The sequence below is a fragment of the Calliphora vicina genome, chromosome 4 (genome assembly GCF_958450345.1).
Source record: "Calliphora vicina chromosome 4, idCalVici1.1, whole genome shotgun sequence".
In the NCBI taxonomy this organism is placed as follows: Eukaryota; Metazoa; Arthropoda; class Insecta; order Diptera; family Calliphoridae; genus Calliphora; species Calliphora vicina.
This window is the reverse complement of record NC_088783.1, coordinates 17,697,022-17,717,194: the sequence shown is the minus strand read 5'-3', so window position 1 is coordinate 17,717,194 and position 20,173 is coordinate 17,697,022. Positions and strand designations below refer to the sequence as shown.

Genomic DNA, 20,173 nt, shown 5'->3' with positions numbered 1-20,173 from the left:
CGTTTGATCTGCAGGACTAAAATAAATCATTAAGAGTCAAATTTTGAAATTTGTTTGGCTGTTAACCTTTGCTGTTAACCTTTATGTAAACGGCAACATACCTGGGTTGTCTCAAGTTTGGTTAGGATGGGATCAACCGATTGGAAGATAAAGCCCATTTACAAAGTTGCACCCTTATGTCAACAGCATACATACCTGTGTATTAGGGTATTCAATCGATTAACCGTTAATCGGTTAACCGATTAATTTTAGACGGTTAACTGTTCGAATAATTTGAAATTGCCGATTTTCAAATAACAAATAAACCGATTAATTTGTGTCGATTAACCGATTAACCAAAAATCCTTTTTTTTTGCACTTAAAAAAATACTTTTGTATTTATTTATCCGTTTCAATTCAAATACAACTTTCAAATTAAAATTAGATATTTTTTGAACATCCAATAAACATGATTATTGAGTTGTATAACAACTGACATATTTAATTTACATGTATTTGAAACTTTGTTTATATTTACATGTATAGACGAAACTTTTTTTGAAATGAGTCTTTTATCATAAATAAACGAAGCTGTTAAATTAATCAAAATCTAAAACAATCCAAAAAGGAATATTCTTTATCAAGCTTTTGAGAGTTTTTTTCCAAGAAAAGTTTTATTAAATCTAAAGAAAAAAATCGTTTAAATTATATTCTTTTTATAAAAGATTATTTCAGAAGATCTCACTAAAACCCTAAAAAAACTCATACATCGCTAATTTGCTGCAACAACGTCATAATTCAAAAAAAGTCGTTTCGAGAAAAACGTCTTTGAATATTTTATGACATTTTACTATTTCTTAAATAAATTTTCAACAAATCATGCGATTTCAGAAATATAAATAGTAGATATTAATATCTTTCTAATCTGTATTTAACCCAAATTTTTACTTATCAAATATACGAGAAAATATGAATTTTAATTTTGATGTTTACGACAAAAAAAAACACTCTCACACAAAAAATAATTAACTTCTTTGAAAACTGATAAAACTATATGAAAGATTACATAACAGCGCATATTTTGTATTACTCAGTTCAAAAAACACGGATTTTGAGTTATGACGTTGTTGCAGCAAGTAGGCGATATGTATACAAAAATGATCTCAAATACCTTATTTGCTGTTTTTTATGTTTTTGTACACAAAATTTGTTGTTGTATTTTCAATTTAAAATTAAAATAGAAATTATTCGATTAATCGAATAATTTTAAATTAACCGATTATTAACCGAATAAATCTAAACCTCGATTAATTATTTGCTCGATTAACCGATTAAACCAGAAACCCGATTAATTGAATACCCTACTGTGTATCCATAGTAAAACTCATGCAAATATAATGATAAAATTGAAAAGAATAATATTTTTTCAGCGTTTTTACCCATCCTACTCCAAATTATCTGCGAGTTGTTAAGTTTTCCCTAATTAATTTGCCACGTCAAAAGAATAAGGTAGACATGTTATATATCAATGGATAGAGGAGTTTGTCTACTTTTCAATAATGTATATAACTTTTGACAATTAAAAAATTCATGGAATACTTTTTTGAAAAATATGACAAAAAATGCTTTTTATTGAGTTTTTGCAAAGATACAAATTTTTCAAAATTAAATAAAATTTTTATTTATGAATAGTTTTTATAGAATTTTTTTATTGAAAATGGAAAAATAGAAACAAATTTGAAATTTGTAATCAGGAATCCTGTAATTCCCAAAAAACTATTGAAAAATTAAAAAAATGGGATATTTTCGTTTTTTGGCTATACTATCCATACCAGGGGTTTAGAATATAATTAAGAACATATTGGGCCATCTAAAATGGATTACTATGTTTTGATATCGAACATGCGATTTGAGAATTTTTGCCCTAAATTTGAATTTTACATAAAAAATAGGCGTTTTTTGAATGGACCTGGTTAGCTTTTCAAAAATTACAAATTCATTATACAGCCTTTTAGAGATTATTTAAATAACTTAAAACGAATAAAAGTACTTTTTCCCAAAAAAAATAGCAAAAAATCGCCTTTTTTAATTTTTTTAAATTCAAATGCATGTAACTTAGGACTCAGTCATGAGTTTTTATTTTATTTTATATATATGTCTGTTGCTAATCATAGAAAAGAAAAATGGATAAAATCGGGAATTGGAACCGGGGTCATCAAAAAGCTGGAGTAGGGTGGGTAAAAATGCTGAAAATTAAATTTTCAAAGTGCTTGACAAGAAGATTCTACATGTGAAATTTTTTTGAAATCGTAACACAAACAAAGAAATAGGATCATTTTTAAAATTGAACATACCCGAGGTGTCCTACTTTGGGGACCCCTGGTCCCGCACCTAGTGCACTCATGGTGTCCAAACTCAAAATTAAAACTCGACTACACTTCCTCTTTGCGCGTGTGAAATTTCATTCAAATTTATTTCCATCTTTTTTTTTCTCATACCACTGTGCGTCGTTGAAAAAGTACATTTCAATCTTAGCACTTTGCATATGCAGATATTACAACAGTGATCTTTTTAAGTGTCTTCCAATAGGGATTTCCGAACTTTGACAGTTGATAGTGGTCATATTATTGAAGCTACAAAGGTCGATGTTTACAAACTTATTTTGGCCTGAATTTGATGATATGATCACCAATGACATGTGGTTTCTACCAATGTCATTGGTCATTGGACACCAATGACATGTGGTCTTTCTATGCTACGTGCCACACAACTCATGCCGCAGTAGACATTCCGCACTAGCGATTTAAGTTCATGGTAATCTCACGTGGAGTTGATGTGAACTGGCCACCGAGATATTGCTATTCGACCCCATTCGACCCCATTCGACTTTTGCTTTTTTATAAACTTTATTTTCTTTCTTTTCTTCTTTGTTATCATTAAATAGAAGTTTTTTTTTATTATTAAGTTATTTTAGAGCATTTTTAATATTTCGAATTTAAATTAAAATATTCGAACATATCATAGAAAGCGTATATTCTGAAACTACATTGAAAATTCAGAAACATTTAGAATTTTTTTTTTCAAAATTTTAAAGTTCGAAATTGGAAAATATAAGAAACTGTATAAAAAGAAAAAAATAAAACTAAATTAGTTATCTTATGAATTCTTATAATTTTGAGATTGTTTGTTTTTTTTTAATATTATATTCCATTGTCAGCAGATTCATGTAAATTGTAAAAAAAAACCATAAAATATTCCTATCCTAAAATACATTCGGCTGTGCCGAATCTTGTCAATATGTGACAATAGAATATATAATAGAGCACTTAGTACAAATTTGTGAATAATTTTATCAGGGGCAACATATGTATGGGGGCTAGGTGAAATCATATACCGATATTCCACATTTTCAATACTAAACCAACCTTATCAACAGAGAGTACCTGCACACAAAAAATCTGTATTTCAATTCAAACATTTATCACATACTGAACTGGTTTCAATTATTTCATAATTGAATCAAGTATTCATGTGCTCAAAAACAAAATTTTCTGATATTTTCTATTGAATTTGGAGTTTTGAATTAAATAATTTTGACAATTGAATATACAATTTTCGTTATTGGTTGAATTTTAAATACAAAAATTATTGAATAGATAATTTTTGTATTTAAAATTCAACCAATAACGAAAATTGTATATTCAATTGCCAAAATTATCAAATTCAAAACTCAAAATTCAATAGAAGATATCAGAATGAAATAATAAAAATATTATGAAATAATTGAAACCAGTTCAATATGTGACAAATAGTTGAATTGAAACGGTTTAAGAAATAGTTTTTTCTATGTGTATAAAATTTCCTGCTAGTTCCTATCGTTTGGGCTCTATAATTTCCTTAATGTTCGAACAAATGCCTGAGATAATACAACTGATGGATTACTTATTTACACTGTATACACTGAATATTCTTTAAAATTAGCCTGAAATGAGAAATTTTCTTGGATATAATGACAAAATCCATTAAATAGAAAGCTTAGCGTCAGTGTTATTACATGAAGGCCAGAAATCCCATCACAAACAATATTATAAGCAATAACAGTTGTGCTAAATTTGATTGATTTTGAAAAAAACCATTGAAAAAAACTGAAACTTTCTCATTGACATGAAAAACACTAACTCATATTCCAATTTCCTGCTTACATTCGGACACACTGCATAAAACAATTTTTCGCTTTATTAAAATACAGTTGATATTTATTTTTAATACAACTTTATTTCCTTACAAAAAGAAAAAAAAAATAATAAAAATACAGAAAATATTTGAATTATTAATAGTCTGGCTAGTAGTACTCTATAAATAAATCAAAAATATACAATATATTGGAATAATAACACACATGCATGTCTGTCTGTACGGTTATATTAAACTACCAACCAACCAAGCCCAGCAGTTAAAAAAAACTGCAGGACATTAATTGTCACTAATGTCTGATCACTTGGCTGACTTGAATTTATATATTTTGGGTCATTTGATACTCATTTGTGCTCTTTGTAGTGCAGAGAGAAGTCAATTGGTTACCTTATACATCCCTGGTAATCAAGAGTGAAGTCAATTATCACTTTAGTGTCTCTAAGTAATCTAAAGTGTAGTCACTTTAAATCTTTCAATACAAATTGTGTTGAAATAATTTTCATACAGTTTACTATCTTTTTGCTTAAGTAAACTGACATCTCTTGTAACCTAGCGTGAACTCAATTGTCACTTTAGTGTCTCTAAGTAACCTACAGTGTAGTCACATTAACCGTTTATGTTGTACTGCACTTTGGAAAGTCTTTTTTTTACCCTCTAGAATTAATCTATTGAATAGTTGTCGGAGGAAGGTTTGTTTGCAAGCAATTGATTATTGGACTGTCTATGATATGTCTTTAAAATAACAATTTATGTATCTGCTCCAGTAACCAGTTAATTAGCTAGTAAGGTAACTGACTCTATGTATCCTGTATGTTAATCCAATGTATTGATTGATCAGCTATCAGACAGTCTCATTGTAATAAAAAACAGCCAATTGACCTCTGAATAGGACATTAGAGTGTCCCAAAAATTTTTTTTTTTGGAATTTCGGAACGCATACCCTCTATTTTTTTTATATATATAAAACTATAGTTAAATATGAAATTTTGTCTTTCTATCATGATTGCAACCCGTGCCTACTTGCGATTTAGTTTTGTGGTGCATTTACAAGGGGGAAAAATGCAATTTTTTCAGTTTTTGTAAAATTTTTGCCATTAAATAATTACTTTTGCAATTTAATTTAAAAGAATCGATATGTGTACGTAATTGTCGTTCTAATAAGATATAAAACACAAAAATTGGTTAAAAAATGTTAAAGTTATTAAAAAATCGCCAGACCATTAATGTGTCGCAGGCCACTAGAACAAGAAACGTAGGAACAAAATAAACATATTTTGAGAAATATTACAATAAGAGCTAATTTTTACTTAAAATGTATCCATATTTACTTGTATATGAGTTTTTGTCTTCGTAGGATACCGTTAACCTATTCGCAGGTATGACCAAAAAAATTATTTTTAAATGGCAGTTTCAAAACTCCAATTTAAATTTTTTCAAAAATTTGTTAAACAAATTTCAGAATTTGTTGATCATCACTTGGGGATTTATGGTCAACATAATAGGAAATAAAAATGTGGAAAAATTATGTCAATATCTCCTATAGTTTTTCCGTACCTGCGATTTAAATTTTGCGATTTTCGAGAAAAATAAATTTTTTGGCCATATTTTGGCGAATGAGCCGAATTTCCTTACTGTTATGATTTTTAAGTAAAAGCTATTCAGAATATTATAGTCCATGTAATTTTAAATATAGTCTGAAAGTTTTAATAAAATCGGAAAACGACAACCCTTAAGTCGAGAAGGTCAAATGTCAAATTTTTCAATATTTGGAATTTCTCATGGAAAAATAGCGAAATGTTATATATTTTTGGTCCGATTTTGATGAAACTCAAACAAAGTATAACATGATGTCTAGTATTTATAATAACAGCACAAAAATTAAAATTACCCTTAATAGCACTTGGGGTTAAAAAGACACTCAACTTTTAAAATCACGAATATATTTTATGGATATATTTTAAGTAAAAATAAGCTCTTATTTTAATATTTCTCAAAATATGTTTATTTTGTTCCTACGTTTCTTGTTCTAGTGGCCTGAGACACGTTAATGGCCTGGCGATTTTTGACATAGGACATGTATGTGTTTGTCACTATTAAGTGATAGGAAAAATCACTAATTCGGCACAGTATCCTAGAACTGCTGGGTGTTGCACTGCTTTACCACTACAAAGTTTACCCACACACACACAATATACATACGATTTCATTTTATTTGTAGTTTTTGGTTTCTACTGTGATTTTATTAAATGCAAAATGGAAAAAATTGCACAAAAAATACATAAAACACAAGACATTTATCACCTACAAATATATGTAGCCGTATGAAACTTTTGATTGTGTGAGTAAAATATCCTTTTTCCGTTTTGCATACGATTGCAAGAGCTGGTATGTGTTTAAGTATCTGTGTGAGTGAATGTGTATTTGCGAGCGTTTGTCTACTCTAGTAGATTTTCTCCTTTAGTGGACTTTGGCAACATTCGTCGTAACTTATGATGAATGTTGAAGTCGAGTTGGTTGCTGCTGCAACAGCTACCACATACAACCAGCCACCACTTTTGCATTTGCATGAATTTATTTATGTATGTATGAATGAATAAATAAATGAATGTTTCAGTGTTTTGTGTGTGAGTTTGAATAAATTTCTACCGGATATAAAAAATATAATAAAGTACGAATATGTACAAATGCATACATTCATTCATACATGTTGATTAACCCCTTAAATGTTTGTTTAAAATATTTTAGTTTTAGTTAAAATGTTAGACGGACTATGTTGGGAATATTTAAATTTAGTTGGAATTCTAAAGAATTCTTAGAAATTTTAAAAGTTTTAGAAAAAAATCCAGAGTTAAACTTGGAGCTATTGAGGTTTATTTTATAGTAAGATATAAGTTACAGCTTAAATTAGATATAAATAGCAAAATATTACCAGTAGAAAAGTAAAGTCTATAAAGATTATAGTCCAGAAACCAATCATTAAGAAAATTCAAGTTTTAACAATATTGTTGGAATACAGAAAAAAATTTTCAAGAACTTTTTTCTCCTTGGACCAACACACAGAGAATGACCCCTACTGATGCAAAACATTGTGCTGGAACTATGAAAATAAGTTATGGGAGGAAGGAAAGATGGAGTAGTGTTTGTGGACATTCGATTTGAACTTTCCTACATTGAAAGTATTAGAAAAGACTTCAGCGGCAAGTTTTTTCCACATAATACGGCTAAAAATGAATTTATCCTGTAGTATATTGTGCGGTCTACTGGTTAATCGACCACAAAGGGATGTGCTTGATGAAAAAAATCTGCGGTTATTAGGAACAAGTTCTCTAAGTTCATCACAAACACATTCGATGGTAGTTCCGATTTAACAGTGAGACACAGCCCACGTTACGATGGAACTCAGTTGGATACCGTACTGTAATTAGTAGTAACCTTCGCACTATTCTTCAGTCGAAATTGAGGTAGAGAGGTAGAGAAGCTCAAAAATAGACTTTGAAGTTTCCATTTTCGATCGGATACGGGTGGTGTAAATTGTGATCAGATCAGATGGAGTCAAGTAATTCCTTCGCCGTTTCAGAAAATCGAGAGTCTTGAATGCTTCTTTATATTCTCATGCCCAGAACATCAAGTGCGTCTGATTTCACAACATTTAAACCACCCACAAATACAGATGAGGAGACATGATCTGCCGTTCGTTTTTATGTCAACATGTAACAATGAGTCGTGCATGCGTTGAGAGCGAAATATTCGCACGACCCCATTCCGAAATTGTTACATGGTCCCCATTAAGGGAATCATTCATGTTTTGCTTCATTTTCCTAATCTCCGACAGGTTTAGTCTGAATGAATATGTATGGCAAATGTTGCCGTCATCTCCAAAAAATATATATGATTGGAAGTTTGGTTCTAAAGATCGTTTAGAAAAATAAGGAAAAAACAGGAGAAACAGTAAAACGTAGAACACATTGCGTCGGAACTTCAGCGACTCAAATGAGTTCAACGTGATCTGTCATTCGTTTTTGTGTCAACATGCAACACTGAGTATTACCAGCGTTAAAAGTCACCCTATTCTCTCGACCCCATTCAGAGATTGTCACAAGGACCCGATTAAGGTAATCATTCCTGTTTTGCCTCATTGCCCCAATATCCGACAGGCTTGGTTTGTAACTGAATGAATATGAATGGCAAATGTTGTCATCTGCAAAATAATATAAAGAGTTGGCAGTTTGATTAAGAAAGAAGTTTAGAAATATAAGGAATAGAGATTCCTGAATTTATATTGAACTCGTTTGATGATATCCATTCTAAAACAACTCGTAAAGTTCGATCTCTGAGAAAGCTCGATATAAATCGATAAACCAAAAGCTATAAATTTTCATTAAAGAGCACCATGCTACACTCTAGCGAACGCCTTGGAAATATTACATACGTCAAAACGGTGAATGGAAAATTTTTCCGATAGAAAGGCCAGCAACTCTACCGTAGAGCATCCTCTACGACAGCCATACTGGCAGTCGTTAAGTAAATTGTTGTACTCCAAATATTTAACCAGATGGTAGTTTATCATACTCTCTATAACTTTTGAAAGTGCAGAGCAAATTGCTATTGGGCGGTAATTTTCCCTTTTTAGGAATTGGCGTTACATTAGCAACCTTCCAATGTGCAGAAAATTTAGCCGGCAAGGTATGAAGTTCTGAAAAGTTTGGTGCTAACGCTAAACAGCACTGCATCAAGACCAGCTTTGATATGACATCTGGTCCAGGAGACTTATTTACATTCAGATCCGATAAAATCCCTTTAACAGCACGAGCTTGAAAGAATATACATGTCATAGTCATTCATACTCTTTACAGTTCAGTCAGTGGTTGATCACATTCCGGCAAGTGGGAATTGCTTTCGAATAATTCAGCTAGAAGGTTAGCTTTATCTACCGGGTCAGTGAATGTTTGGTCATCCTTTAAAAGAGTCGAAATTGAGGGACTAGCATTATTCTTTACTGTTTTAACGAATGACAAAAAGCTCTTACTACCCCGAGGAGCAGTAAAAACTTTAGTACTCGAATAGAGGTTTTTCTCGCCACGTACTTTGACACACGAAGATCTCGCCTTTTTGCATAGCGAATCAGTTTCATCGTTCTGGTCAGCCAAGTTCTAAATGCTTACTCTCTGGATCTGATTGCTATTTTGCACGTCTGAATAAACCAAGATTATTGCTCAGGTATAATAAAAGATTTCCTTGATGTAATGAAAGAAAACAAGTATTTTCTCAACCATTTTCGTCATGGCATTGACGTTATTGTCTAGGAAACAATGTTTCCAATTAAAATGCCAAAAAGAAATCGTTGAGCTCAGACCAACGAGCCTTTTCGCAGAAAAAATTTAACGTTTCGTAGCTGTTTGTGAAAGAAAATGTGAGAAGAACTTTAAATTTGTAATGGTTAAGGTCCGATGCCTTGTAGAAAATATGTGCAGGGGCTGCTAAGCTTCATGATGTTAAAGTTGATCACCTCGAGTATGAAGACGTTTTAACACGTGTGAAGACAAATTTTGCTGATTTTTAACATTGTGTAAAGTAGAAAATAAAATATATTATCATGTTTACTTTACCACAGTTTTAAACAGTTTTCAACCGAGGTGATGAACTTTGACAAATTTTAGCTCAGCCTGTATACCAGCAATGTGATAAAATTTTACGTTTTATAAATTCCTATGTCCTCCTCTATCATTTTCTCATACAATGTTTTTCAATCTCAGTAGTAGGAGTTTAGTTGACACAATCTCTACCCACCACAGCGTATACGTGTTTTAAATATTCAAATATTACTTATACATACCGAAATACCAAAAATTCATGTAAAACCAGAAAATCAGGTTAAATACTTTTAAATTCTGGAATAAATGAATCTAATTTTTATAAAAAATTTAAATAAAAATCACAAAATCTGTTTAACTTGCAAAATGTCTTGCTTAAAAAAATTAATAGAGCAATTCTACCATTTTCAGTCATAACTGAACGACTGCTGAAATAAATTAAATTCGTACACATCATAATTTATACAATTTCTCATTTCGTTTATGACACAAAACTAAAATTGCTTCCACTAGATTACGAACTAAGACTAAAACACAAGCTCAAATGCAAAATCCTTTAAAAGTTCACAGAATACTACTTACATATTTACTACAAAGGGAAATTGAAGATCTAAGTTCATTTCTAGTTTTGTTTAACTAGCAAAAAACCAAAAGGAATGAAAAAAAAACACACACAATACAATACAATTATGTATTTAAAATGTGTATTGTGTCCAAAGCATCCTTTTTTTGAATTTCTCATTATAAATGTTTCATATTTTTAGAATTAAGTGTCTGTGTGTAGTTGAAATATGATATTTGACCTCAATATCATCATTTGTTTCATTTCATTCTTACAACAATTTCTGAATAGTCTTTTTACGACTGTTATGGTCATGGTGAATGATTTTCTACTAAAAATAACACAAAGTAAAGAGACAAAACAAATTTTTATGAATACAGTGTTTCAAATAAGATTTAAGGTATAGTTGGAAAAATCAGAAATAATTTTGCAACTACTGACTGGTATGTTTGTAAAATATTGTTAATAAAAATTATAAAGAAGGTGCCGAGCCGGACTAGTTTTTCATAGTTTCATTATATGTAATTGATTCTGGAATCAGATATCTAATAGATAAGAGTGCTGTTAATTAACATAATCATAGTAAATCTCCTTAACGGCAATTAGAGCATCTTTCAATGAATAAGTACAGATAAAAATTACAATCTTTAAAGTGTTTATTCGTCAGAAAGCCAGCCATCCTGAACAATAGCTAATCCTCTTTCACAGCAAGTAATCTGAAATGCGTGAAAATTCACCTTATCTACGAAATTTTCGTCATTGTTTTTCATAGAAAAATCTACTTCACCAGTTTCAGCACCAACTGGTTCTAAATGTACATTCATGTTTTTAAAGGAAAAATCACAAATGAGAGAAAAATGACAAAGAAAAACCTACAGCCCTGTCTATAGTATCCGGAACAAGTGCAGATGTCACAAGTACATCACAGATAAATCCAATTCTACCTTTCAACTTAACATTTGGCATAGGATATTTGATATTACTGGCAAATCCAAAAACCGGTTAACCGAAAATCAACAAAAAAAAAACGGGTTTTTCGGTTAATCAGTTTATAAAAACTATCCGTTATAGACTCTGAAACCATCCAACCTATGAGCTCCAAACTGATTTCATTAGAAAGGAAATTTGGTGATTAGATACCTAAAACACTACATTAGGTCTATTCGGTCCATTTTCGAATTGAAAATTTGTATGTCTTAAATTTTGTATATAAATTCTAACTTAAAGGGGGAAAATGGGTAATAACTTGTACATCTCCGGAACTAATAAAGCTAGCACCAAAAACCAAAATTTTTTTTTAAACATTTTTTAAGCAAAATTTTTCATAAATTTATTAGCGAAAAAATTGTATGGCAAACATTTATTTTTATTTTATTTTATTTGTACCCTTCGCCATGAGTGGCAAGGGTATACATAACTTTGTCATTCCGTTTGTAATTTCTAAATTTTTCATTTGCGACTCACAAAGTATATATATATTCTGGATCGTTATAGATAGCGAAGTCGATATAGCCATGTCCGTCTGTCCGTCTGTATGTTGAAATCATTTTTCTGTAGCCCCCAAATAACTTTCATACATGAGTCATACATCAATATATCGGAAATTCTTCCGGCTCGGTAAAAATCGGCCCACAAATGGCTAAGATTAAGGAAAACACCGGAACAACCTCGATTTTTGCTCTATTTTTTATCTATATCTGGATTAATAAGTTATTAATATAGACAATATGGATATCTAATGATAGTTATTTCAATGTCCATTGCAACGATGTATATACATAAGGCTATAGTAAGTTGGACCTCAATAGGTCAAAATCGGGAAAAATATTTTTTAATCCGAATTTTTTTTCATAAAAAAAAAAAATTTTTATCATAAATTCATTTTCAAAATTTTTTTTTTAAAAAATTAAAAAAAAATTGGAAAAAACAATTATAACAAAAATTTTTGTTTAGATGAAAAAAGATTTTTTTCCCTGATTTTGACCCATTGTAGGTCCGACTTACTTTGGCCTTCTATACGCCGCACGGTGGCTCATATCTCAATTTCATCGGCCAAAAGTCCAACTTTTTGTTAACTCCGATTTCAAAAATTTTAATGTCATTCAATTGAAACAACATTGAAACTAAGGTAGCCAAAAAATTAGATAAAAATATTGTCAATTGTGTGCGTGGCATGCTGTTAAAGTCATATTTTTTTTGCCATTTTATAAAAATGTGATTTTTGTAAATTTGATCAGAAGTAAATTATCATTACTCGCAAACTATTATAGATAATTGTATGATTTTTCTTTTGTTATGTTGGTAGGATAATGGTCTTTAAGAGCTGATATGATTTGTCATAGTACCATTTATACCTGTTGTGTTATTAATTTTTTTCTCAGGTACTATATTTTAGCCAAAATTGAATTTCAGTGGAGTAAAAGTGCTTAGGGTCAAAAGGGGTTAAACAAATTTTACAACCAGAAAAAAGTCCAAAGTGTCCTCTTTAAGCCTATATATACTTGTTGACCTGTTTTGACCTGTTTGTTGAATACTTTATTCATTTGAATGAAATTACTCCCAAATTTTTGTTCTATTTTTATTTTATTTGTTCATATGACTGGCGCAAAGTACAAGTCGCAATTTTGAAGATATTGCGATAAAATTTGGTACATAAATTTTTTTCGGCCCGAGGACGAAGTCTATTGAAAATTACTGAAAACGGTCCACTATTTCACCTAGCACCCATACAAATGTTCTACCGAAGTTATACTTTATCGGTCGTAAATGGTTAATTTATATATGTATCTACACAAATTTTGCTCCAAATATGTTTTATATAAACTGATAATGTCACCTAATTTTATGATGATCGGTCCATAATTAGTCATAGCTCCCATATAAGACCCGCTTCCGAAAATCACTTTAACGAGCATAAATCTCTTAAAAATTTTGGTATAAACCCAAAATTCAATAGAATTAACTTCCATATAGACATAAATCACACGACCTAATTTCATGGCGATAGGTCCATAATTAGTCATAGCTATAGACCCGCTTCCGAAAATCATTCACGAAAATAAATTATAGTGTAGGGTATTATATAGTCGAGCTTGGCCGAACATACTTCCTTACTTGTTTTTATCTGCTGATAACTTTTTTAATAAGTATAGCTGATTCAAAAAACTAAAAATTTGCATTTTCATACTAAATGCTATAATTAAAAGTTCAACTTTAACCTTAACAACTGCTGAACCGCTTTTAATGAAATTAAAACTGGAGAAAAATTCAAGAAGTTATATGTCCACCGAAAAAAAAATGTCTAAAATATCTCTATCGGTTCAAAAGTTACAGAGTTTTGGCCGATGAAAAACGAAAATGAGCCACTTTATTATTGGATAGCCATTTTGTCTATATTTGTGAGCCAATAGTCTCGAGTATTCCCGGTAGATTGATTATGAATCATATTTGTAAGTTATTTGATTTCGATATACAGATGGTCAGGCGGACAAACTTATATATACCCTTTCCACTCATAATGTTTTCTCGACAAATTTTCCTTGCTAATTGGAAAATGGAATGGAAAATGTCGAATTCGAAATCCGACATATTAATTTCAGTTTTCGGTTTCAACCCAGAAAAATTGAAAATTCATCTGTTTCCAAATCGAAGGGCAGTTTTGTGTTAGGTTAGTATAAAAAAAATTTTGACAAAAGTTTGAGCTCGATCGTTTAAAAAGTGGCATTTTTTCTCCTTGTAAATGTTCTCACGAACTTTAAACCTCGTGCCGCACGCCAATTTTAAACCGATCGAGCTCAAATTTTTTTCAGTACGCGATTTGACATGAAGGAAGGATTTTTTCCTGCAAATTGCATGGGCATAGCCATCCATGATCGCAGATTGGTAAAATGCAACTGAATACTACAAGATCAAGATCTTCAATATAACGACATTGTTCGTTATTCTGTAAAAAAAACAGAATTTCCCAGCTAATAGTTAATTTGTCCCAAAAGACATTTTTTGTCCTTTTTTTTAACAAATAAACAAAATGAGACCTGCGCCGACTAAATTTCATGACGGCTGACTCCAAAAAAGGTCGCCGGCCGCTCAAAGCCAGCAGTCAGCCGACTAAAGTATAACTACTCTAATTCTACATAACTAAAAATTTAAAAAGTGAAATTCCGAAAATTTTATGAATTTACTACGGAACTTTTATCAAAAACGCCGGCTATTTTCAAGCCGATATAAGCTGAACAAATTTTCGGGGAAGGCGGCTTTTAAAATTTATCGGCGGCTTGGTTCAGACGGCTTACAGCCGTTTGGCGAAGGTCTCTAAGTAGCACACGCCTGGTTTCCGCTAGTGCTTAATATGAATTATAAATTAATAATTCTCAAATTCCCATATTTTTACAAAATCACCAAAATCTAAGTTAAATCAGGTTGAACTTAAAAAGTATGCGCCCCCTTCAATAATCCACACACTGTAAATTAATTTAAACGTTTGCACATAGATTTATAAGGTTGTTTGCATATACTTTATAAAATTTATACATACATATCGCACTTGATCAACAAGAGGGTATTAACTCAAAATTATAAAATTTTCAGTAGAGGGTAAAAACTGTTTGTGGTTACATTTTAAGAGAATTTGAAAATCTGAATACATCATAGTATTTAAATTCCATTTAAAAATATAATTAAAGTGTTTTTCTTTTACATTTTTCCAATTATTGCAAAAAAAATCTATTTTTTGAGTTAATACCATTTTTCTGAAAAAATATGAGCAATTTTATTATAAAAAGAGTCACATTTCGAATTAAAACCACAAAGTAAAACAAATTTTATCAACAAAACAGTATCAACTCAAAATACAACCAAATTTAAATAAAACAATTTGATTATTTTTAACTTGAATAAAGGCTCAACTCAAAATAATACCTTTTTTATGAAAATATACGATGCGTTTCTATTTCAAATTTTGTATTAACTTAAAATAATACCTTTTTGTTGTATAAAAGTAGTCACTACACTACATCAAATGTTGTTTTCGAGATGAAAGAGTAATCGGAATATGTTGAAATTTTTACAGTAGATAGATATTGATGTTGTTAGTTGATTTCTTGAAAAAAGTGAAATTTTCAAAAATTTGAGTTAATACCCTCTTGTTGATCAAGTGCGATATATACATTTGTATATATAGTATTTAGTTTGTATATAATATAAAAGAAAAAAGAATAAAACAATAATAACAATAACATACCGTATGTACTTACTTGATATGAATGAAAGCACAAGAATCATATCTAATGCCACTTGAAACCACTTCATCTCATTTCCCCTTTTGTGATGTTTTTTTTGCTGTTTTTTTTTGTTGTTTGTTGTTGTTTTTCTTTTTGTTTTCTTCTTTATCCTTTATAATGTTTTTTGATTCCGCTTTTTGTGGTGCGATGAAATTTCGTTGGTGCCCTCTTTGTATTACAAAAAAAAAAAACAAAAAAAAAAAGAAACCCGTAAACTAAAAGAAACAACAAAACAAAAATATGCAAAACAAAAGATCAAGTTGAAAATCTTCTGCTCTTTCGATGTATTCAAATTTCAGTTTTGTTGTTTGTTTGTTGTCTTTGTTGTTGTTGTCTAAGTCCTTTTGCTGCAATTGTTGTTGGATGTGTTGGCTGTTGATGCTGCTGTTGCTGCTGCTGGTGATGTGGTTTGTAGAAGCCTTAAAGCAAACGATTTCTAGTCGGTGGCATACGCAGGAGGAGCAAACTGAGAGTTGTGTTGAAGGAGACGAAAAATGACAATGAAGAAGTATTTAAAGGAAAAATGTTGTAAGCAATAGTTTTAGTTTAAGTTTCAGTTACTGTTGTTGTAACAAAAAGTTTCGAAGATTTTTGTTTGTGTAGTTTTAAAGCAAAGTGCTGCTGTTGCTGCTGCTGTTGATTTTTGGTAGCTACTGCTGCTACTGATGTCAATTGTCCTGTGTAAAAATGTAAGCACTTTTTAAAATCTTTGAAACAATGGCAGTCATTATGGTATTCTCCTTTTTTCTTATGGTTATTGTTATTATTATTAATTTATATTTTATTATTTTTTATTTTATAGATAATTAAAGAAAATTACTAGATTTTTTTCTTCTTAATTTTTGCCAAGTTTCTACAGTTTTGTAGTGGTTATAGTTTTCGTTGTAGCTTAAGTAGTTAAAAATTTGTGTAGTTTTTTGTTTTCTTAGCGGTGGTTGTAGACAGCTGCAAAGCCACAAATAACAAATTTTAAGACAGCGTGACAGAGAGAGAGATACAGTGAAGCTCACTGCCACTGACCCTGGGATAGAGAGAGAGTGAGAGTGAGAGAGTTAGAGAGAGAAACCAATCCAAAGTAAAATACTTTTTGCTATCTGAAGCCTTGTTTAAGCGTGTTACTAAAGCCACAACTACATTTAAGCCACCAACTTAGATATTCTAAATTTGTAGTTTTAGTTAATGGGCTGCAGTTGTAGTGTTGCAGCCAAGTTATTAATGCAGCTTTTACTTTCAATTGCAAACGTAGCCGATGTAGTCTACGTGGACAGGATCGAAGTGGTTGTGTTAGAGGTGCTGGTGTTGGTGGTGGCGGTTGTGTTAGTGTTAATATTAATGTAACAGCTGGTCGCTTTTGTGTGTTGAATGTAGCTGTGTTTGTAGCTAATGATGTGGCTGCTAATGATGCTTTAGCCGCTGTGGGGGTTCCCGTTAAAAATGTCTGCTTCAATACGCCAACCACGTTACGAGTTTTTGTATGATGTCTTGCTGTTGCTGCTACTGCTGTTGTTGTTTTTGTTGTTTCAATTACAAACGCGGATTCATTCATTGGTAGCGTCGTTAGTAATAATTTCTAAAGTTTTACAGTGTAACTTTTAAGAAAAGTTTGCCTTGATTATTTTTTATTTTACCTCTACAGCCTCTTTGCTTTTTTCGCTTTAGAATTACACGTCATTTTTCTGTTCTTTGTTTCTCTCTGTAGCTTTAAATTTCAATTAGGTATTGTTGTTTTTGCGGTTACCCTGTGGCATGCTATTAATAATTCTTTGTTTTTGCTTTGTAGTTCTGTGGCTGTTGTCTTGTTTTTTTAATGCTCCTCTTTAAAAACTACATTGATTGACTGTTGTGTTGTTGTTTTTTTTCTCTTGTGGAATTTGTCAAGTCGCTGATTTTGAATTCATTTTTTTTTTGGGGGGGGGGGGAGAAATGTGGCTGTTTTTTGGAGGTGTTTTATTTAGTTCTTTTGTGGCAGCTTTTATTTGGATTTTTTTATATTTTGTTGCAGTTTTTTGTTATATTTTCAATTTGAAAATTACATTTCGTATATTTCATGTGTGTAATTTGTTGTTCTTGTTGTTTTCGTTACAATGGCAGTTATTGTTTGTTTTTATCTCCTTAATTTTAATTAATTTCCCTTAATTTCTTTAATTTACTTCTAGTCTACTTAAATTTAGAGCTGTAATGAGAAGAAAATTTATAAAAATTAATTTATTAAAGTTTAAAATTTATAATTAAATAAAAGTTGTATTTCGAATACAGTTTATTGAAAAATTCTAGAAAAAAAAGAATTTTAAATGAAAAATTATTCAATTAATTTTGCGCACTAAATTTATTTTCATGTTAGTATTTAAGATAAAATCGTTTTAAAATCAAACCCGCTAATTAATAATTGGATTGGAGTAAGACTTCACAATAACAATATTATCAAACTTAACCCTCTAACCCGCAAACTTTAAAAAGCTAAACGTTTTTAAGGTAATTATGACCCAACAGAACAGCCATTAGAAACTAATTTGCAACTTAAGTTTAAATTTTTAGCATTTATTTTTCGGACATGTCCAAAAAGGTAACGAAAGCAACTATGAAATCTTTAATGGGAGGATTTCCGGAAAAAGTGGATCAATTTATAAATACCGAGTAAATATGCCAATATTTTAATGTTTAATGAATTTGAACAATATTTGAAGAATTTTTATATTGAATGGCTTAAGTTTTATTTAACAAGTATAAAGTTTTTCTATTGCTCTCTTTAAATCTATTCAAATTATTGGCCATTGTTAGCTATGACCTCTTCCCATCTTTCTGGCAATATATGAATTCCGAGCCAAAAGAACTGCTCATCTTTTGAGGCCAAGAACGAGTCAAGCCAATATCGGATATTCTGTTCCAAAGCGAAGAGTATCCCATAGAGAGCATTCAATCGAAATCAATAGAGTAAGTTCGGGTAAGAATTTCAAGCAAATAATATGCCAAAGAAATGTGAAGTATGAAAATGGGCAGCGAAAGATTTTAAGAACGCTATCTGAGCTATTAGAAACAACAAATGAAAATTTGTTTCGCATCAGTCATTCAATGTCTCCTACGAAGCGAAGAATGTATTGAGGAGCTTCTGGTAAGCTTGGTCAGCCGCCAACTTTAACCGCATCCATTAAAGATGATCTAAATAAAACGCAACTCATTTACAAATTAAAATACTATGTATCGGTTATGCGGTTTGGTATACAATATTAAAAGAACACCGCATTAACCGCCAATCTTTTCAATGGCTTTTTTATGGGTGTTTTCTCTTTTTCCCAAATTTCTCTGAAACTTGAACTTAAAAGACTTTTTTACTTTCATGGATGTAAACCTAACACTTGTAGTAAAACACCAGCTGAAAACAGTTTCAATCGAATTAAGATTCTAAAAATTATAGTCAAATAAAAAATAGGTATACCACATTACTCGAACTTACTCTAGTAGTAGGATGGGGCACGATCTGGACTATAAAGCGGGTGAGGCAAAACTTCCCAACCACTTCATTCTAAATAGTATTTAAAAGGTATTGTTTAATGTGGCCGAGCGTTGCCATGATGAAATATTATGGTTTCATATCTGGCCTCATATTCTGGGCGTATTTCGGCCAATGCTCGCCTCAGGCGAATCAGTTGTGTTTGGTACAGGTTCCCTGTGATGGTCTGATCAGATTTCAGCAGCTCATAATAATGCTCCCACCAAATATATAGAATTACCTTAGCGCCATGAATATTTGGCTTTGGTGTCACAAACGATCTCTTACCCTTCGGATTATCGTAATGGATCCATTTTTTATTCAGGCATGATTTCGAACATGCCAAATAGTCTTTGAAGGTCTCTCGGCTTCAATTCGTATGGTACCCAATTTCCCTGCTTTGGGATGAATTATGCTGCTCGCAAATGTTTTGAAATTGCTGGTTGAGTAACTCCCAATGATTTTGCAAACACTTGTTGAGTTTGACAACAATCTTCGTGGAGTAAAGCCTCCAATTTTTGGTTTCAGACATTTTTGGCTGGCCATTGCCATCTTTGTCGCACGATGGAACATATTCATAACTGCTTCAACGGCAGTTTTCTCCAATTAAAGAAGTAAAGCAAAACTTATGATTAAAAATATAAACCGAGTTCAAAAGATACGCCATCCATTGTAAATCCCGCATTTTTAAGTCATACACCCATCTAGCCATGTGTTCGAGATTTAAACAAGCTCTGTTAGTTACTTTTAGAGTTTTTCTTAAGAAAACTTAAATTGAATAAAGTACTAAACTGTTTAGTACATACCTTCTACTGCATCTGCTCGAGTGTAAAGCAGCATTTTATTGGTTAAAGTTTGCGTTTTTCCTCAGAAAACTTAAATTTAAAAAAGTATCAATTTGTTTAACTATGTTTTCCCTTTTCACTACAAAATGTTACACAGAGAAAACAGATTTGTGATAGCAACCGAATTTGTTGCTAATCGAATGATTCCATCTTAGTGACCAAATTTTACAGTTGTGGCTACAACGTTTTGGAATGGGTAACTAAAGTTTGGTTTCCTCAACTGAAATTCTTCTTTA

General features: G+C 31.1%; 1 protein-coding gene across 1 annotated transcript in view; it reads right to left on the bottom strand.

The window, feature by feature from the left end:
• Positions 1 to 15,692, bottom strand: part of nAChRalpha3 (nicotinic Acetylcholine Receptor alpha3) — a 162,681-nt gene extending 146,989 nt beyond the window's left edge. Inside the window, exon 1 of the mRNA XM_065506646.1 lies at positions 15,579 to 15,692. Coding sequence (XP_065362718.1) covers positions 15,579 to 15,633 — 55 coding nt within the window. The 5' untranslated portion in view covers positions 15,634 to 15,692. The remainder of the gene's footprint in view (positions 1 to 15,578) is intronic.
• Between the last annotated feature and the right edge of the window lie 4,481 nt (positions 15,693 to 20,173).